We start from the raw sequence: 22,025 nt of genomic DNA, 5'->3' as shown, positions 1-22,025 counted from the left end.
CCCAGGTCCTCAAAGTGCATGCAGTCCGTTTTCAGAAATCCCAGCATACAGAGACTGCGGTGGTCGTACTGTCTCCCGCAGCTTAACGCTTTGGGTGAAAGAAAAAAAATTATATCCGTCACTGTGCAAACATGTGGTTAACCCTAACACGTGCTATAGATATAAGTTCTAAATGCTTATGCATTGCCTGTATGAAATGTTTTAAAGTCAAGTGAATGAGATGGGCTGCGAAACGCGGAGCACAATGTTTCCGCGCAGTGGGACTGGTTTCAGGTATTCTTTCGCAAGTGTAACATTTTAGCACGGTTCCCCTTTAGAGTCAGTAGGCCTTGCGGTCATGCAGAAAGAGCGTGAAAGTGGTGTATGTGGCATCTCTGTGGGTGCTCCGTCCTTTCAGTCCACATTTTCTTCAATGCCAGCATATGCTACCAAACAGAGTGTCATTTTTTTAGGCAATACAGATATCTTCCCCTCCCCCCTTCTTTGGCCACCTCAGGTTTCCGTAATTTAGTTCCGCGCATAGGAGCAGAGAGCCAACAGGTGCCTGTGACAGCTGCCAGTATTTTAATAAGTGCATCGGAATGAAAAAAAGAACATGGAGAGCTGACGGCAGCAGCCCCCCAAAAGTTATTGTTTGGCTAGATGATTCCCATTTGACAAATAGAAATGTAAAAGTAAATTCAGGTTACCTCAGTGAACGATAGTGTAGCACGTGCGCAGTGGTTTGTCCTGCGTTCTGGTTTATGTTAGAGGAGCTTCCTTCACTCAAGCGATGGTGTTTTGCCAGCAGATAGTAACATAAACAATTTGAAAATAAACTCAAATGCTTTATTGACACCGCTTCCCGGTTAGCGAAAGTTCCGTGCAATTTAGAACGTACGGAAATTTCGCGAACAATTTTTTTCGTGTTGGTTATACACACTTTAAGAGACCAATAAAGGGTAAATTAACCCTTAACTAGCTCACCATATCACTTAGACTAAACATAAAGTTAAACGGCTTCTAATACACATAAAAATATTGCTATTCCCATTTTTGTTGCTCTGAAGCAGAAGCTATAAAAGAGGTACGTACGTCACTAGACATCTAATTTACTCGTATTTTGGCAAACACTCGAAAGTTCGGATGTTTTTCAACATTCTATAGAGCATGTTCTAAAACCAAAAAGAAAACTTATGACAATGTATTCACAGTTGATAGGGACTTTGTGGAACTCTGCGGTGAACATTTTCAGAGCGCCCTTCAAAGTCTGGCACGTGTGCCTCGGGAAACGCCAGAGGCAGGAGCCCGAAATCTCAATGGTAACTAAAGGATAGCAAATTAATTCTGTGGAAGGCCCCAAGGTAAAGGAAAGTACATGAAATAGACATATTGTTTCCTTTACAGCCTCGGGCTGCAATTCGGGTACATGGCAGTTTTCCCTTTCTCCTAAAGAAGGAGTTGTGTTTATGCGGTTTAATATACTGCAAAAAAATGCGGATCCTAGAAGTACAAATCTTTAAAGGGTGTTTTTTTAGCTGCGCGAAATGTTTAAAGACTGCCTATGACAGAAAGCACAACTCTAACCATTGATCCAAATTACTCGATGAGACGACCATTACTTCTACGCGAATGTTCAATTGAATAATTAACGTAATTACTCTAATTACCTTTTAAATTAATTACATCAAACCGAATATTTCAATTTACGAAACAAGTTCGCACGGCGTATCCCCTTGGAACAAATCCTCTGGATAGCACCAGTTCCGAGATATTAATTTTCACAGTGTCTGTCGAAATGCATTCTTGTTCCAATTACCTTTCTGCTTCAATACATAAAACAACGGTTTCTATGCATGACAAGGTAATGTAGAAATCAGGCTGCATAGGCAGCATTTCACATTATTCAATGAATCAGTATCTAAAGCCGCAAAACAACTCACTATTAAAATTTCGAATCAACCTACTAGTCTGCATCATTTTGTGTTTCGTGTGCCTCAGGAAAGTACACTGGGGCCACTGATATTTTGAATTTATATGCAGGTGGTTTGGCCTATGTTATCAATGGCGTTGTGCGTAATTGAATATTGGCCGATAATTGCGTTATCGTCAAAGATATCTCGATAGTTAGTGATAACACAATTTTACCACAAAATTTCGAGCTTACTGATGAATGGTGCGCTTATGGGAATACAGGAGCGAAATAACTAATATTGTGTTGTTACGTGTAACGAAGGAAATCCCAAGTCAGAATACATACTGATTGAATAAGCTTCGTATCCTGGAAACGCTACAAAGACAGTACCTCAGTTTAACACTGAGCAGCAATCTAGCCTTATTTTTGCCTGTATTGTTTTTTTTTGCTTCAGCAATATGTAAGTTGTGGTTCTTTACGAAAAAACTTAAATCGCATGATTCTTGTGGTAAAGAACTAGCTTACAGCTACTCTATTGCAGCGAAGCTGTATATGGTTAGCCGATTCATCCGTCCGTCCGTCCATCCGTCACCCGTACGCCAAAAATTCCTCCGACGCAACGCCATACGCATGCGTGAAAAGAGAGAGAGGGAGAGAGAGGCACGCGATTGGCTCCGCCAGTAGTGACGTCGTTCCTCTCCGTCACAGCCAAGCGCACGCGCAGCAGTTTCTCTCCAGTTCTGAAATGGGTACGTAACGCGTCATACGTACTCCTGAGGAGCAGGCATATTTCGATCAGCAATTCGGCGAGAAGAACGGGGAACGAGCTCGTCTACGCCGTGTAGACGAGCTCGTTGATGCTGCAGCCCGGTCCCAAGAACAAGCTCGTGCCACCACGCGCAAGCAGAAACTGCGTACCGAGAATCCCGCAGCCTACCAAGCCGTCGTGTTATGAATCGTCGGGATTAACTTCGTCATAAACTACGGGGTTGCACGTTTCAGCTTCGCTGGTTAAACATGTGGACGAAGTGGTTGGGCGCTGATTTTTTTTTTTAAATTAAGTATCCTGCTTTCTTTCTGGGACGCCTGCAGTGAATAATATATGAGAAAACTGGACGTGCTAAAGGGAAGACAATAGGTTTCATTTTAACTATATGTAGAAGGGCTGACTGACCATCTCTTTAATGCACCAACATAATATTGAGTCGTTAGGATTGCGGAAGAAGACATGACAGATTTTTTTACAAGACACACAGGTTATTGTTTTTGCTTGACTGTAATTGCGGGAAACCCGCCGTGGTTGCTCAGTGGCTATGGTGTTAGGCTGCTGAGCACGAGGTCGCGGGATCGAATCCCGGCCACGGCGGCCGCATTTCGATGGTGGCGAATTGCGAAAACACCCGTGTACTTAGATTTAGGTGCACGTTAAAGAACCCCAGGTGGTCGAAATTTCCGGAGTCCCCCACTACGGCGTGCCTCATAATCAGAAAGTGGTTTTGGCAGGTAAAACCCCATAATTTTTTTTTTGTAATTGCGGGAAATATTGCAGCAGACGTCCAAAGTGAGCTTGTCCTCACAACACTAGAAAAAGGTAGCACAGTTGGGAAGAATTTCTGGCGGCTTTTCTATCTAAGAAAAAGATACTTAAATACTGACTTTTTCCTAGAACAGTTGCACAGCCACGAGCATTATTTGAAAAATAATTATTCGCGAAGTGTAGTTTTACTTCACATATTGCTGATTGCTACGTAGATTGCTCGTAAGCACGTGAGATTACTCCACTGATTTTTTGGGTTATTCAATCTTGTAACGCTACAATGTTGTTTCCGGTATTGTAAAATAAAAAACGTCCAAAACTCTTGTAAACACATTTTTCAGAAATGTCACTTGAAGAGATAACAGCCCAAGGGATAGGATTCTTCGTTGCTGGAGTAGAGAGCGTCACGATGGCCCTCAGCGTTACCACTTACTACCTGGCCCTTAATCCTGATTGTCAAGACAGGGTCATTGCAGAAATAGACAACGCGCTCACAAAGGTATAAAACAATTACATTGCTGTTTGCTTGCATAAATTATGTACTGCATACACGGCTGCACTTCTATAACGGGGATAATTGCTGACAGTTATCAAATGACGCTGTCTTACCTTTTAATTAAGTGGGTTGATCGGGAAATAAGTTTTTACTTCTTAAAATCTGATTCCGACAAGCGAAGCCTAGTGTGAATTTTGGACGCACCAGCCCAAAATTCTACTACAGTGGGCATTTTGTCAGGCATTTTGATCAGGCTTTTATGGGGCCCTACTAAACAATAGCTGGAGTACTGCGTTCAGCACGTGCAGCCGTTCCGCCAAGAACAGCATGTAAGCAGGGGTAGTGCACTTTTGCGTGCGTAACTTGACAGTCTTGACTCGAGTGAGGAGCTCGGCGAAACATCTTCGTCTTCTGTATGAATAACGCCGTTAATAGTTGCGCGTTGCCTCATGGCTCCGACGCTTTGCCACCAAACAAATGTTGGTTCGTATCTAGACCTTCACCGCCGCATTCTTATAAGTTGAAATGCCAAAATGTTCGCGTTCATGGATGAGGGTGCGTGTTTAAAAATTCAAATGGTTCAAAATGGAGTCTAACCCACCAAAGCCTTCGCCCACTACAGCATTGTGATGCCACATTCATCATTCTAACTGTATATTTTCTTGCGCTCTTTATTGTCATTGTCTGACTGCCCTACAAGTATCAGCCTATCATAATCATATTTTGCTTTTCTCTTTTTGAGGGTTATCTTGACTGCACGCGTTCCCAAATTCGGGAGAAGATCATTTGTTTCTGGCATTTCAGAAGTTTCAAAGAGGGAGCTCGTAACTTTTCATGCCTACGCGCTTATACCTTTGGGGTCCATTATGATGACTAGAACTACAAGCACCCTCAAATACCTTCGGGCAATGGATTCCGGTTAGAATGCTTACAAAGCTCAGAAAATGCAACATACGGACAGCAGGCGAAAAGCGCCTGCTCTCGCTGCCTTAAATCTGCTGACTTTGGAACTTAGAGAGTAACGACTAACATACTTCTTTTTTTTCTCTTTCAGGGGGAACTCACGTACGATGCTCTGCAGGAGATGCCGTATTTCGATGCTTGCTTCAAGGAGGCAATGAGGCTTTGCACTCCCGATTCAATGTAAGCGCCATGATAACGCGATGCTATACCGTGTCTGTCAGTTTCATTTGATAGCTCTCTGCACAAAACAACGCATGAAGATAGCACGTAATTATGGTAATGTGTGCCAAGTATAAGAGCTCCCGACATAGCACAACAAAGGTCGCTCAGAGGAAAACTGGCTAATTTACTAAGTATAGGCGAAACCTTAGCTATTCGCTCTAAGTATTGAAATACATGCATGCTTAGATTGTGATGATTGTGCCGTCTCGACAGCGGCGCGCCTCTGCATCACAGGGGACTTTGCCCACATTCGTTTATCAAAGTAACGTTTTAATACCTTGTGTCGATCACAAACTTGCGATGCTGTACACAATGTGTTGTGCTTGCGTACGCTCAACACACCTCGAAAGTGAGTCAAGTCCACCTATAATGCTAGAAAGAAATATGTGACCGATAGTGTGATCGAACCAATGAATTTCAGCACAGCTTTCTAATGCTCTAGTCAGTAAGCTACAATCATACACATGCTTCTGTCGCGCGAGAGTCGTTCTTTCAAATGTCTGGCATGTGCATCACGGGCCATATTCTCGATTTCCCTTTTAGCTTGAATCGAACTTTGAATCTAAATGATTTCCGTACCGGCCCCCATTTCATGTTAGGTGATAGATTAACTCCAAAGTGGATGTAATCCCACAATAATATTATCGCATTAGGCAGATATGTGCTGCCTTGTAAGTGCTTTGTAAGCTTTTGAACCTATCATTGTAGATAATCATGAATAGCTCAAACTTTTCCTCCGGCTCAAATAAATGGCTGGCTCGGCCTACGTGACAAAAGTGGTGGAAATGCTCCTTAATTCTGCAGTTCTCTTACGCTCTTCTCGTTGGAGCTCCCTTCCAATCGCCGGTTGCGCCCTTCAACTACAGACCTGATTTTATGGACATGCGAACGCGCCGCAAAAGTTGCCAACGCAACCTGCTGCCCATCACCCATCCTCACAATGATATGCAATGTTTTGCCATCCTTCATGGCCACATCATGGATGAATGGCTCTATGGCTGAAACCGAGCAAGTGCTTAAGTGCCTTCATTCAGTCGAACGAGCCCCAGGAAATACAAGATGTCACTTTCTCTCTCACTGGCGTAGCGCGGCTGTGGTTTCTTAACGACGAGTCTGCCTGACTTGATGAGCTCACCTGCCTTTACTTAGTATTTTAGCCAAATGCTCTCTACAGCCTCTGGCCGATTTGAGCTCATTAATAAGTCGAAAACTCGTGTTTAACTTTCGGGCGAGTCTTTTTTGCCACACACCGAAGACCTGCTTGACCTATTTTGCTGAGACAACAACAGCTTGATGGAGGTAGAACGCATCCTTCTTATCTTGAGGTCCATTGAATACATTTCCTTTAACGCGCTTGTTGTTACAACTCCTATAAAACTGGTTGCGATAGGAGCTCCTCGTTTCAAGGCCAGGGAAAAATACAAGCTGTTCGACTCAACGTGGCGCCTGTAAGTCTAGAATTCGGGTGTATGATGCTGATCTCCAAGCGATGATTCCCGATACCGTTCGCGGGAAACTTCAGGAACATAATTAGCGTCCCTACCACCCACAGCGTGGATACAGCCTAGTCAGCAAGGCCTTCGTGCATACATCTTACAATTCTGTCCCAGGCGTCGACAGTACGAAGGATGAGATTATGCTCATGGTCCTGGCGCTGTAGCTGGTACCATTTCCCTCCTCATTCAGCCTGCAGTTACTCCATGCAGTAGATGGGACACTTCATTTGTGCACTTCGATACGTCGCGCTCTTTCACCTTACCGCAGTTCTTCGTCACCCCATCGCACCACCACGCAGTCCAGCAATTTACCGTCGATCGGGAAAATCCACCATCTACCCGGCCAATTCTCTTTCCATGTGTGTCGCAGATGCCCCAGCAGATGAACCAATCGGCCCAGGCATCGCCGTGCCTGCGATTTGCAGTGAAGGGTGCAAAGTTTATCATGCCCGGGTTCGGACATGTGCTTCACGGCGTGAATAGGGCTCTAATATTTCAAATCGGACAGTGTGCTGCTAGTGCTTTCAATGACGGCATCCGCTACTACACCGAGCTCAGCATCTTCGCCACAGCCATTCGTCAATTATCCCACGTCGTATCTTCCACTCATTCTGCCTCAAATATAATGTTGCGACTGCAGGCTTCATATCCCCGGCACCACACCCTTCTTGACTTCATATCTATCCAAGTATAGTCTAAAGAAATCAGAAAATTTCCGTCCCATTGTGCTTCGCAGCAGCATCTCACCCATGCTTCGTATGCGCCACGTACGTCCGTGTTTTCTTCCTTGTATTCGTCAGTGTAACACTAAGCGCAATATAATCATGCGCTTCTAACGGCATTGTCGACGGAGTTTCCGTGGTTGTTGCTTAACCCACGCGATCCATTCCTCGTGGACATTTCTTGCAGCCTGAGCCGTACTTCTCACAGTCGTGTTATTATCGTCTTGAACCCACTAAATTAGCCTCTGCTGCTGCGGTTGGGAACAAACGTTCTTGCTGAAGATAACAGTGTTTTCACATCTCCAGGAGCTGGAGATGATTTCAACCCCGCCTCCGTGCTTCGACACTTTGTCACCTTTTCAGGCTACGAGCATCTCTAATGGGACTTCTACCAGCGTCAGAGCTTTGTTATCTTCAATGCTGAAGCATTAGCCACTTCGACGTCTACTTCCACGCCTAAGGCTGGATATCTGTGGTTGAGCACCATCTTGAAACTGGCAGTTCCCCTATCAAACGTCGCAACCTCTGCCTTGATTCTTCCTCGTAATCAAATATAATTGAATGAAGATCTAATTTCTCGTTCGCCGGTCCACAACATAATTTATGCTTACAACAACCTCTTTGGTCGCGCTCGTAACCAAAAGGATGGCTGAGTACGACTTGGCGAAATAATATATCGCAGGCTAAATAATAACGTTAACCAGAATACCTACCCTCTTCCCGACGTCTACGTACGCACCTTTAAGAGCAAGGAATAAGGCCGCAGTGATTCGTTTCAGACGTTTCTGGTGTTGTACGTATGTAACAAGGTCGATAAGGCCATCTATTGACGAGCGTCCGCGTCGAAAACCAGCTATTACCTCTGAATAGACGTCATAAAATTCCAAGTACCATTCCAACCATGTCATGATCATTCTCTCCATCGCCCTTGCCGACACAGCTGGCCAGTGCCATTGGACGGTAAGATGACAATCCCAATGGAGATTTGCCAGCCATGAGGAGTGGAACAAGGGACTGGACTGACTGGGGTTCAGGCCGTCACGCCATGATGCGTTGTATAGGCCAAGAAGTGCATCTCTGGCCTCTTCACCAAGGTTTCCAAGCGCAGAGTATGGGATGCCATCGGGTCCTGGTGACGACGATCGCCTGCACCCAGCAAGTGCGGCCTCCCGTTCTTCGATGGAGAAAGGCGCGTCCATGCGAGGATCTCGGGAGCAAGGGGTGACAATAGCAATAGGTACGCAAGGTGAATACCTGAACGCCGGACTCGTGATGCCTGCGCAGTAATCTTTGGCTACGTCGACTTCTCAGCGTCCTTCATGGAGGGCTTAACCTGGTGCTCATTGGTCTCGTTGATACGTTACCGCAAACCGTTCCGCTCTCAGTATATGCAGACGACATTTGCATATGGGCTTCAGGAGTGGCACGTGTACAAGTCCGCGCGCGACTTTAGAAAGCTTCAACGGCTGTGTCAACATATCCAAGAAGGCAAGGCCTGGAGCTTTCAGCGGAGAAATGTGCACTCGTTGATTTTACTCGCAAAGTGATGGTCCCGTATGCTTTGCGGAATAATGACCAAATTATACCATATAGACGAACGCACCGATTTCTTGGCGTGAGCATTGATAGTGACTTGTCTTGGAGCCCTCACGTCTCCTAGATGACAAAGCGTTTGGCCGCCATTCTGGACCTTCTTGCATTCCTCGGCGGGAAGTCCTGGGGCGCAACAGTACCATCAATGTTGCAACTGTATAAAGCACTGTTTTCGGGCTTCCTGCGGTACAGCTTACCTGTACTTGAATTACACCAGCTTACCTCTGCTTGAATTACAAATATCCACAAACTCTACATTCGGCAAGCACAAGCACTCAGAACTTGACTAGGTCCCCCAAAACTACATCATCGATTGCGACATTGGCCATTGCCAGAGTCGTTCCTTTGACAGTCTACAGCGATACGGATGTCCTGAGAGCACACATCCAACAGCTGACTCGGATTCCCTCCCACCATATTGTTTGCCTGCCAACAAAAAGGCCACATTCAACTTTTGCCAAAAGTATTGTAAGACATCAGTCCTACTTGCCATCACAATTTACGCCGGCTACATGATTATGAGACCTGTTGTGGTGTCTGCACCGGCCGCAAGTGCAGTTGACAATTTCCAGGCATCAGAAACAAAGCCGGAGTGCCTTTGCAATCTTTGAAACAAGCAACTTTGAAACACATTCACAACGTCACAGATTCCGCCAGCATGTCTACACACACAGATGGTTCGGTGAAACTCAACAGCTCTGCTGCTGCAGTCTTCATCCCCGCAAAATCAGAATAAAATAATCTAATCAAAAAGTTCATGTGTTCATGTGCATCGACCGGTGAAAAACTCGCGGCACTCCGTGCTGCACTTGATTTCACTGAGTAGGAACCACCGCAACAATGGACTATCTTTAGTGATTCGAAGGCCGCCCTTCAGTGCATACAAAGCTCAATGCACCACGGACCCAATGAACAACTGGCCTCAGAAATTCGACACAATTATAATCACAGCCATGACAATGGACACAACATAATCTTTCAATGGCTTCCAGGACATTGTAACATCAATGGGAACGACCACGCCGACAAAGCTGCCCAATCTGCGCATGAAAGAGGTCGACGAGTCTTCATTCCGCTTTCGCGAATAGACGCTGCGGCTGGGCTGCGATTGACGTCCCGTGATTGTACTTTGCCGCTGTGGGACTCGACCGTTTACACCATGTGTCGTTTGCGTTCATTGTCTCTGGACCTACGTATGCACCTCCCACCTGGGTTACCACGACATGAACAGACGATGCTGTGCCGTCTATGGCTAGGCTTTGCCTTTACTAACTCATATGCTTTCCTTATTGGAATGGCCAACAGCCCCATGTGCGACACATGCAATAGCGAAGAGACGCTCACACACATTATTTGTGTCTGCCCGCAATACAGCGCCCAGAGACAAGTGATGTGCAGAGTACTGGACCAGTTGGACAATTGCCTACATCAGAACTGAAAGCTTTAGGTTAGTTGTTACCGAATGTTGTTATACAATCAAAAGAAAAATGCATGTAGTTGAACAATTATATCAAACAAACTTGCGTGAAATACGAGGTACACATCATTTAATGGTGGCAATTACTGTTTCGCGAAAATGGCCTACGTTAGTGATGTCTTTTTCGTTCCTTTTGTGCACGTCTCTTCTACACCTGCCTCTCCGTACAATAAAACAGCATCTCCCAGCGGAAATTGTGTTCAGGTAGTCTGAGAAAACGTTTGGCAATAATGACAAATAGGTCCATAGTGATCTGTTGCGGTATTTTTATGTCTGGGCATTGCAGAAATATGAGGCTTTGTACAGAGGAAACTACGGTGGCTGGAATCCACTTCAAGCCGGGCATGTGCGTCGACATTCCCATGGCCGGAATCCACCATGATCCGGAATATTTTCCTGAACCGGAGAAGTTCAATCCAGAGAGGTGTGTTGTGAATTTAAGGAAAGGCAAACAATACGAATGCTTAGATCTTAAAGTCCCCAATCTGCTTGGTCCCAACCTTCCATCAAGATTGCAAAGCTCAATGCACACCGACGTAAATAAGAATTAAAGGTGCCCACATTGCGTGATATGTTACGTAGAAGTGCCCGTGGCTGTCAAATTCTTATGTCTCCAACATGCGAAAATAAAAAGGGGTTTAACGAAGCAATGTAGTGAGTCAATGAGACGACGGTGTTACAACGAGCTAGTACGGGCAACTCGTATGATTCGTTTTACTTCTGGCTAGTGTTACCTACGTACTACTCGCTAGTGTTACCTACGTGTAAATATTGGCAATTAGTGGCCGTACTGATTCTCATAGCTCGACAAAACTAAAATTAATTGCGAAGCATGGTGATGAAAGACTCCGCTTGACAGCTAATGCATGCTTCACGCATAGCTCATTCGGTAGTAACCACAAGTGCTAAGTTCATTTTTGCCCCCTGAATTTTACCGACAAGATAAGAGACAAAGTAAGCTCAAACGAAGTTTTTGCTTTTCTATGCTTTTTGTTGTTTCATAGTTCGTTGTCAGACTGCTCAGTGGTGCCGGTGTTCTTAATCACCACCATGCTTGTATGGCGCACAGTGCTTTTTCCCGGTGTAACTGCAATTGAACTCCTCTACTCATTCTACTCTACACCTTTCACTAGGTTCATGCCAGAAAACAAGGATGCCTTGAGGCCTTTCACGTATCTGCCGTTTGGGGCCGGACCACGTAATTGCATCGGCAAGCGTCTTGGCTTGGTCCAAGCGAAGACAACTCTAGCTTGTCTGCTTCAGCAGGTTAAGTTTGAGGTTTGCCCAGAAACATCGGTAAGTATCATATTTGACGAAAAATTCAGCCGAGATTCAGCATTAAATGAGAGGGAAATGCGTTAGCAATATGTCGCACCTGTTTGGTCCATCACTGTAACCGTGTTTTTTATATCTCATAATCTTGTTCAGAAGTTCACTCGACACACATCCAGCTTCTTCGGGAAGCGAAGTGCAACTAAGGGTGATCCGCAGAAGGCCACCTTCATATTAATACACACACGCACATACACTTTTTTACACTTTGACACTCTTAATTCTAATGCATAAAAATACGGCAGAATCAAGCTTGGGTTGATATGTTTGTAACGAATGCCAAGCGAACTACGAAAAAACATTCCCTGCATATTTTAGTGACGAACACGTCCAATAGTAAACAAGATAAATATTGTAAAACGAGGGTTGCGCTTAATCATCGCTAAAACATGTTGAATCCCAAGGCATGACGTGCGTGATCTTGTACAATCGCGCCACAGTGCAACAGTATGATGAGAGAAGCGCAGCTATTTTCGGGCACAAAGGCTTGCTTGCTCTCTATCTACCCAATACGGGGTGTCGACCAAGAAGCCAGCGGTTAAATGGTTCTCGTAACTTTTTAATTCGATAGATATTTTATGAACACTCCGAGTGAATATATGCCATCATAGCCACGCCACTCTGTCACTAAAGTTTCCCATACAAAGTTTTACATTCCTGACAGAGGTAATCATCTGAATTTTGAGAATGACAGTCCCCAAATAAATGTGAATAAACAAATCTCCGACGCACTCAAATATTTTAAGCGCGAAACAGTCACAGAGCTCAAACCTAAAAATCATGTAATTTTATTGGCGCAGCTGTGCGCTGCCTCCGGCAACGGGCCAGGAAGGACACTTGAAACCAAAGTCAATAAGAAAGACGGTGGCTTTAATAATTAACTGAAATGAAATGTCCGATGACAGGATTTAAACAGAGGACCTCTAGCACAACAGCAAGTTTTTACTTAGCTCACTTTTACTTCAATTCATACTGCCACTCCAGCTATGAGTCATGAATTTCGTGTAATATTCTAACATAATCCTATCACTCTAATTGCTTGGCCAATATAGTGAAACTATCATATTTTTTTCTCTTTAACGTCAGCTGCTTTGTTGCGATGCGACGCGCTTAATGGATGAAGCGTCTCAAGCGCTGCCTTGCACGAGGGAAATTCTTAGGGGTGTTTTATTCTGTTTTCAGACATGAGCCCTTGATCTTGGCATGAGCCCTTGATCTAATGCCTGAAAATGTATATAAAACTCTCTTATGAATTTTCCTACTGCAAGCCAACTCTTGAGATGCTTGGCGTGTTAGGCGCTTCATGTGTGCGCAGTCTTTACGACAAAGAAAATATGAATGTTAGAAAAAGAAGGTCTAATGTTAGAGGATCGAGCAAGAATATATATGTATATATCAGGAACATACCTAGCAACAGCCAGTGTCCTGATTCAACCATAAACGACCATGAACTGACAACCTCCCCACCTTGCCAGGACAGCCTACTAAGTGCTAGGTAATTCAAAACATTAGCTGTCACGCGAAAAAAACACAATTGTTTATGAGACACACTGTAGTTAAGGGTGTCGTAAAAGTTTTTTGAAGACCTGGTGTTCTTTATCAGACCGTAAATGCATAGCACGTTCATATGACTACTGCGACCATGCACCATAACAAAAGAAGATAACTTCAGGGTAGCATTTCTGATCCTATTAGTATTTTATAAGTTGAATTAGTGCATACAAATGCACTTGACTGCTTGGTAGAGCAGCTCTAAATCTGAATCGCAAAAACATAGTTTATCCTCCTTCCGAAGCTGTCATGTATACAGGACTTAATGGAAGCGTGAAAGAATGTTCATTACATCAGAAGTTAGCTTCAGCAGACGGGATCTACAAAACTCGAAAGTTGCTATTTTTGTCGCACCCAATTATGCACGACCCAACGTATTGAACGAAAGAACATTAAAAGCAATAATATCTCATGCCAGATGTATCAAGAAGCATTTCTTCTATTTCATTATTAGAAAATGTTTCTTTATGCGCTCTTAGGTACTGCGTAATTGTTGCCTACCGGATCTGTGCAAACATGTGCACTGTCATAAAGGCTGTCATTAAACCCTGCTTGCAAAAAATTATTGCGGCCACATGTTGAAAAAAAACGCACTGAAACGTATTTGGGACATTTCCATCTGCGTCATGTGCAGATCGGGATTTTCATGGCATCTGGGTTGTGCCACATCTCAGTATCAACCTGCAGACGCACACCGAGAGCACTCTCAATTACTGATCCAGGTGTCAGACCTCTATTTTTCCGCATCGTAGTTTGCGTTGGCGTTGCTGTTTATACGTTTCAAGAAAGCATTGGCGTCGTGTGCTGCCAGCTGTTAATTTACAGCGCTACATGTCCGCCAATGCAGGACTCCCGTGAAACCCGGTAGCATTCCTTAGTGACGGCTACCAAAATTTGGTTTTGCCGAACTAGTGGTGCATCTTTAGCGATTTTTTCCATTTGTTTACGCGAAGCTACGTACACCCCATTGTTCCAACATTTCTGTCATATACAGAAATGTTTTTCAACGGGGTTAGCGTTATTAGTAGTCTACTGTGTGTTAATATGGAAATCCGGGTGCAGGCCTGATGTTTAAAAAAGTTTCAAAAACGCAATGAGGACTGTAAATCAAACAAATTATTTGGTTAGTTTCTTGAAGGGCCGTAGAAAAAATTGGAACATTAAAGTTGCCACACAATGAAGTTTCATTGAAGTTTCAGGCACACAATGAAGTTTTCATTGCCGTCTCAAACCTTGGCGCTTATAAATGGCTCCTAGTCTTATAAGAACTTTCTTACTCGTCAAGAACTCTGACTTAAAGTGAAATTCGCTTGGTTGACTGCTCAAACTTTCGTGTTTTCTTGCAATTAACAGGTGCCACCAAAGTTCAAGGCGGGACAACTTATTCCCTTCTTCGACGGGGGATTGTATCTTCGGGCAGTGCCTCGCCAGAAATCTGCTAACGATGCTTGTTAATAATGTAAGATTCATTTCACGTAAGCTGCGACAGAACCACTTTGACTCTGAGAAAAGAAATGTACGCATGCAATCGAAGTTCAATTCGGAAACAATGGTTCTTCCTCTTGCACAGGAGAGGACACAAAACATTTGACTCGTTTGAAGTGTGTCGACATTGTTGGCACTTATGTTTTGCTGCTAAGAAATGCATTTTGTGACTACTTGCTTTCAGCTAGTCCAAACTGATTCTATCTTGCGTGTACTTTACAATTTCCCGTGACAAATTGATGCACGCCGTTCGCAGTTTGTTCTCACTGACTGAACGTATTCCAATGACATCTTTGGATGTTATACTTTTAAATATTCACAATTGTTCAGTTTTCAATGCATCTGGCATTTCTGATGTTGTATGCTGATCTTATATGAAAATATAATAAATTATATCACACAAATGTGTATTTTCTCCGAAATCAGAACATCTGCAGGGGCACCCAGACGAAATAGCATTATGCCTGGCTTTTGGGTACGTGTCCACCTTTCCTGTTATCACAGTGTTCTTGCTTAATAATTGATTTTTCGATACGGTATCAGATCTCAGCCACTCTGATAGCACCCTTGTAGGTTTCTTCAAATGTGCTTTTATTATCAATTATGATCGATTCTTACTTCACGGCTTCACTTTATTTTCCTTAAAGACCCCTTTCAAAGGGTACTTACGGAAATATTACAGAAGGACTGGGGTTATATATTTGACAGACAAAGAAACAGTAGTAGTTGTTGCCTTGGGATATGAGTGGTCACGGCATCAAAAAAAGGAGATGCGCATGTGACTTCGTGAGGAACGGCATTACAGTCGGCAACTGCTCGTGGGAAGAAGGATCCTGAAAAGTTGCACAGCGATAAGAAATCCGAGTAATCTGAAATGGATGCGCAGTGCATTGGGACATGTGGGTGCGATGCACAATATAAGGCGCCCAATTTAGTGAACTGTGAAATATCTTGTGCAGCAAGCAAAGCCTGGTGATGCAGCGACGAAATTCTAAACTTTCGAGGCTGGAAATTGTTTTCAGAAATGAAACGCTGATGGAGTATGAGTATGCATGATGAACGAAAGGATGGCATGGCTTTGGGTTGATTCGAGTGCATTCGTTAGGTATCTCTGAGGTGGATTCCCTATTGGACTGGCGTACTCAAGTTTTGTTCAAAGTATTTTGTATGCCCGAAGTTACACCTGTTGGGGTGCACGACGAATGGGATGCTTCATGAATCTTAGGGACCTGTTAGTGGATGATACGATATAAGTTATGAGTTCGCGCCAAGAAAGATCGCTGCAGGAGGTGATTCAAACATATTTATACAATTGGACGTGTTCTATGGAAGAGTTTGTAACTTCATTGGAAAAATTGTAGGGGGTTAGTTGGCGAGTAAAGGACACGAGTTTACATCATTAACCAGTGGTCACACCATTTCTACACCTGGTTGAGGTCCTTTTGTAGGGTAATTTGACCAGAAATATTAGTAATAGTACGATAGAATACGCCGTCATCGGCGAATATATGTATTTTACGATCGACATGCTGTGGCAGGCCACTTATATACACGGTGTTTCACCTAACTTTAGCAAAAGTTTCAAAATACGCCGATGCACTCCAAGACGACACGACACATGTTGCTCATTTTTGAATGCAGTGTGTCACGCTATCTCTTGTAGTTTGCTTAATTAGATAATTCGTCAAAATTAATTAACAAACCTCTGAAGTAACGACGTTAGGCCAAAAATTACCATTAGAAAGTTGTAGAGAGCTTTGCAAAACGTCTGATTAGACTGTTTCTGACTTTCTATCCATTAAGTATTAGTATTTTTCAGCTTGCTGCGAATGTCCACGAAATACAAAAATTACATTTCATGAACTGGCGTTAGTACATTATGGTCCGGCAATTCAATGTATAGCGATAGGTAAAAAGTAGGTGGAATAGCATAGTGAGTAAATCTTTCTATGACGTTTTAAGCGACACTGAGTACAAGCACTAGCTTGAAAACCGAACTGTCAAGAAACGAACCGTCAAGTAAACTTCTTGCATTAACTCCCACAAGCATAAACGCGAAGAAAATTTTGAAGAAAGATCTAAATCAGATAAGGCATTAACAAATGTTACTTGCATGAATGACCCACTCATAAAATGCGAAGTATCGCGAAAAATAGCAAACGAGATAATATTTGCCGCACGCTAGGATGCACTAAGCCCAGCCCATCCACACTATTTTGAGAGTGAAAAATTTATCGTCAAACCCAGGACAACTCACTAACGGGCCTAACTGGGACACTAACTGAGACAACCCACTGACAGGCCTAAAAAATATTTTCTCGCCTCATGAGCTGAAAAGTTGTATACAAATCAGAAAGTTGAAAAATTCAACGAAAACATTGCAGAAATAACTTGCAATGCGTAGTAAATGTTTGTTTTCAAAAACTTATTGCAGGCTTAAGCTCTTTCGGAAATAGAAAGTCGGTGTGCAATGATCCTCTCAGCGTAGCTCTCCAGGGTCGAAACCTGTTAATTCCCGTACTGCGCCGTTGTATGCATCCAGCGGCACGCTAAGGTACTTTGGCGGCCGTCAGTTCAGTTAATGCCTGCAAACTGTTCTGGCTTATAACACCAGGAGCCAAACCGTAGGCTTAAACTTCATTCGAGCTCCTGATACGATGCTAAATTTGTCTATTAGATGCAATATTTTTAACACTGAGCTTATCCGTGCAGAAGAACGCTAGATCAACGGCGTAAACTAACACTTTTACCTCATTATCCAGTTTATTAAAGCCATGGATGCAACTCGACTGAATTACGTTAGGCATAGTGGTTCCAGATAAAGGGCGATGAGCAATGGCGACATCTGACACCGTTTTTTTACAGAAGAGCAAATAGAAATGGCTTCAGAGAGACGATCATTAATACCTAAGGGCGTAGAACAATGGGTGTAGCAAAGCCTAACGTTTTTAAGCACAGCGAAGCCAACGTTAGCTTCGGAAATAAATGGGAATGACTGATACTATCAAAAGCCTTAGCAAGGTTACCTGAAGCATTGCAACCTTCTCAGTGGTACTGTAACATGACTGAATAAAACGTACACGCTATATGCATGTTGGTTTGAATAGATCGGCCCCTAATTCCTCACGTTTGATGGGAACCAATGAAAATTCACATCACAAATAGTTATCTATTAGATAAAACGATCGCGAAAATTCTGTAATCAACGTTTGACAATGCGACTGCTCTGTAGCTTTCATGGCAACGCAGTTTGTCCTTGTCTGAACTTTCGTAGTTATTACGTAAGGTTTTTGCAAAAAGACTGCAGAAGGGCATCCTCCTCTAAATTTTTAATGAGAATATCCAATAATATGGGACTGGTAATCTCTTTAAAAGCTTTGTAACCTTAATTTGCAAGTCCATCGGCGCCGGGTGTTTTCAACAAAGGCACGTTAATAATAGTTAACTCAGATTTGATGCGAAAGCAGTAAATGGCCCTTTGAGTGAAAAATCCGGCGTCTGTAGCAGCGAAATCACACTTAAATTCCCATTGGCTGCGATGCCACGTCACGTGCCTGTCTCGACAGAGCAGAGCGGGCGAGATGGAGCACCTGCTGCCCCGACACCTGTTGCGTGACGGGAGGGGGCATCGCCGCGAGGCCACCTCATCCTTGCTCTCGGAAACATGTGTTATCGTCCATTCGCTGCGCAATCTCTTGTTTGCGTTGTAACTTCGCCTCAGTAATCGCTGCAAAGAACTTAATGTTTAAAAACACTAAATAAACTGCGAAGATAGGCGCTGGCGGCTGTTAGTTTCGAATCTACGACGCTACATTCAGAAGGCGAGTCTCTTGCCCATTAGACTAAACCAGCGCCTCCTATATAACTGGCCTGTGCACTCTGCTTTATGCTACTTGGACCGAAATTTTCATTGCCATGCCCGGCATGACGAAAGTGGTGACGTCAAAATCGAGGCGATTTATTCGGATGCGTCCCAATTAGATTATCTGGCAATCGGACAAGGAAGAATGATGTCACGGATTGAAGTGCACTGGCCTTGTGCTGTCTATAGGATGCGTTGGCCAAGCATCTCAACCCACTCGCTTGCTCGCGAGAAGTTAATACCTGGAAGGACCGCTCCGCGGCGTTCAATTGGAAATTACTACTTTATGATTCACAACTCATAAGACATGGTTAGGCGTCCGCATTTTCCTTCGATCGTAAGAGCACCACTGACGCATGTACACTCATAATCCTGTAAAGGTTTTAGAAGAAGCGCAAAACTGTCTACGGCTTTTCCGCATTGACTTTTGGGATGGGCACTAAAACACTTGTAACTTTCGAACTGTGAAATTAATTCATTATTACATTTTACAAGATTATCGCTGGAGTATATTTCCGGATTTATTTTGAAAATAGCATGATGTCGGTCATACATTTAGGCTGCTCAGGGTGCAGTGCGCGCCAGTTTTGAGGTGGAACTGGCTCATCTGTGTAGAGCAGGACGTCATACTTTTGTAACTCACATTTAATATCTTCTATGTCGTCGGTGTAAGTGCCTGGAATTTTGCATTCCATCGTGTAAAGGCTACACAGACTCTTAAGAAAAGTTTTTCTTTCATTTTTTCTATAGAATGCTTTCACTGATTCAATTTCTATAGCCACTGTGCGAGCCTCTTTCTTAAAGAATTCCGAAGCAGCAGGTACCGGCAAGTATAACCGCAAAAACTGAAATCCACCCGAATTGCAGCATGAAGCTACAAAGGAAGCTCACAGTTTTTTAGGAACCTCTCAGTTGAAGAAAAGTTCGTCCTAGTCCGATTTACTTTGCTAGTAACAGAGGCACGGTGAATGGAGTCTCCATGCGTCGTTCAAATGATCTGACTGCCCGGCACGGTTCGTGGCCACTGCCGTTAAAGGTACAAAAATGCATCTCGCGAAATTGGTATTCAGCTCACCAAACCTGCATTATGACTGGCATTGGAGAGGGCACTCCCAGCAACAAGACAACGAGCTGCTAGCCCAAAGGGCCAGAGCAAATCATTTGGGACCAGTTGCGACCAGCGTGCTGTTGAGAACCCTACAAATACTTCACCGCCAATGAATCGCCGAGGCAGCGATGCCTCACACTGTCTTATAACCAACGCTGTGCGAGCACGTCTTCATGATTCACTGGCGCCTATTGCATCAAACAGTGACCAAGTGGTATTCAACTGGCAAGCTTCAAAAAAAGCCGTGCAGGAGCTGCTGCTTTTTCTCTTCAACAATGAAATCCTCAGTGACCTACGTTTCCTGGTTGGCCGGAATACAGAACAGCAACAGTTGCCCGCTCAAAAAATTGTACTGTCTGTTGGAAGTGCCGTCTTTCATGTAGTGTTGAACGGGACCCTGGCGACAAATCCAGAAGGAGTGGAGCTTCCCGAAGTGGAACATGCGGCTTTCCTGGCCCTACTCAAGCTCCTCGCTGACCAAGTACAGATTGCTGCTGGGACCCTCATGACTACCCCTACCCTGCAAAGAAGTATGCAGTGCCTGCTCTGGAGAAGCCCTGGGTCGACTTTCTACAGGGAGATCTGAGTAGTGAAAACGTTTTTCTGCTTCTGGCGCAGGCACGGCTATTTGATGAGTCTCAGCTTGTAGCGCTCTGTCTCTAGAATATCGACAAGTGCACTACAGAAGCCCTCGCAGAAGAAGCCTTTGTGGACATTGACCGGGAAATTCTGTGCACTGTGCTTCAGCGAGACACGCTCCGTATCTAGGAGGTGCAAATATTTGCTGCTTCCGTACGTCAATGAAGGCGGAGTATGTGCGCAGAGGACGTGGAAAACATGCGTGCTGCTCACGGCCGGGCGCTGTTTCTGGTGCGCTTCCCTTACAGCACTACTTAGGTGAACCCAAAACCACCCGTCGCATTTCCGGACAGCACTGAGTGCTGCATGTTGGAGAAAGAATAGATGGCGGCAGCTTTCAGCTTTCGAGAGCCGTTGGGGCGACTCTGCCACACCTACGATGAGGTTCATCTGGTTTAGCCAAGTGGAAAGTAACTGGCTCAGTTGTTTCTGCCAATGCACTTGCCAAACGTGGTACCCAGAAAATGTGATGTTTGCTGTGAGAACTCGCGCGCGCAATGGGGGGGGGGGGGAGGAAATGCGCCGTTATCCGTCCGCGAGAGGAGCCTAGGAGAAGGCAGGGAGTGGGGGAGGCGTTGTACTTCAGCAGCAACTCCGTATTGCACGATCGCACCCGTGTGGAGCCGACGATCACGACTCAATCTCGCGCGTACCAGTGAAAAAAGCAGGGAGGAAACGCGCCGTCTTCCGTCGCGCGCATGGCGCCGAGTGGTGAGGAGGGAGGGGGCGGTTTTTACTCCAGCAGCAACTGCGCATGGCGCGGCTGCGTGTGCCCTATCTTCAAAGCGATCTGCTTTGGACGCTGAGCGTAGGTGCTTTGACGCCTCATACCTTCGTGTGTGCTGCGTTTTCGCCGCTATGTTTGCGTTGAATCGATAGACAGCACGAAGGTCACTTCGTTCTCTGCTGCTGACGCACTTGCTCACATCAGCCTTTTGACAGCGAGTGTCCGCCGTCACTGAATGTGATGTGTTCATGTCCGCCTGTGCGTTCTGAGACCATGCATGTTAATCTACATAATAATACATTGTTCACAAGTTTATCCGGCTGATAAAACTACTATCCTTACTTCGTATAGCTGTCTACGTATTCGCTATCGCAATCGATTGTTCCCATTTCGTGTGAAACTGCCTCTTTTTCTGTGGCAAAGTATTACTGAACATAGCGTATTTTAACTTCAAATGCATTTCTCCACTTCACTCAAACATCTCAGGGCCCCATTGAAAGCATCAAACCATTAACAAACCAGCAGCCCTCTCGCCACAGGCGTAAATAGTTTATTTGTTTCCAGACAAACTGATTTTAAAACATGGGCAATGCAAACTTCAAATTGCAAAGTAGCCTCTACTGCCATGTTGCAGTCATGTGAAGCAGATATGCGCTTGGACGTTGTCCTCTTGAACCTATGGAAGTAAAGAGATGGGACTGTCTTGCAAGAAACCAAAACAAAAATAAGCATAAATGCAGCAAGACTATCTACTTCATAGGTATTTATAGCTGTACAATCAGAATTACTTTGCAAAACTTACATGCACGCGCACACGCACGCACGCACGCACACACACACACACACACACATATATATATATATATATATATATATATATATATATATATATATATATATATATATATATATATATATATA

General features: G+C 44.2%; 1 protein-coding gene, 1 long non-coding RNA gene and 1 pseudogene across 2 annotated transcripts in view; 2 read left to right on the top strand and 1 right to left on the bottom strand.

Moving 5' to 3' along the window:
- LOC135918064 (cytochrome P450 3A41-like) overlaps positions 1-15,154 on the top strand; it is a 46,972-nt gene extending 31,818 nt beyond the window's left edge. The window contains exons 10-14 of the mRNA XM_065451731.1: positions 3,773-3,930; positions 4,982-5,070; positions 10,687-10,824; positions 11,534-11,696; positions 14,637-15,154. Coding sequence (XP_065307803.1) covers positions 3,773-3,930; positions 4,982-5,070; positions 10,687-10,824; positions 11,534-11,696; positions 14,637-14,738 — 650 coding nt within the window. The 3' untranslated portion in view covers positions 14,739-15,154. The remainder of the gene's footprint in view (positions 1-3,772; positions 3,931-4,981; positions 5,071-10,686; positions 10,825-11,533; positions 11,697-14,636) is intronic.
- LOC135918096 (uncharacterized) overlaps positions 1-22,025 on the bottom strand; it is a 135,625-nt gene that overhangs the window by 76,908 nt on the left and 36,692 nt on the right. The window lies entirely within an intron of this gene.
- On the top strand, positions 19,848-20,542 carry LOC135917825 (BTB/POZ domain-containing protein 2 pseudogene; annotated as a pseudogene).

Source organism: Dermacentor albipictus, chromosome 2 (assembly GCF_038994185.2).
Source record: "Dermacentor albipictus isolate Rhodes 1998 colony chromosome 2, USDA_Dalb.pri_finalv2, whole genome shotgun sequence".
NCBI classification, from domain to species: domain Eukaryota; kingdom Metazoa; phylum Arthropoda; class Arachnida; order Ixodida; family Ixodidae; genus Dermacentor; species Dermacentor albipictus.
Note: the sequence above shows the minus strand (reverse complement) of the source record. Positions and strands in the feature narration are given on the sequence as shown.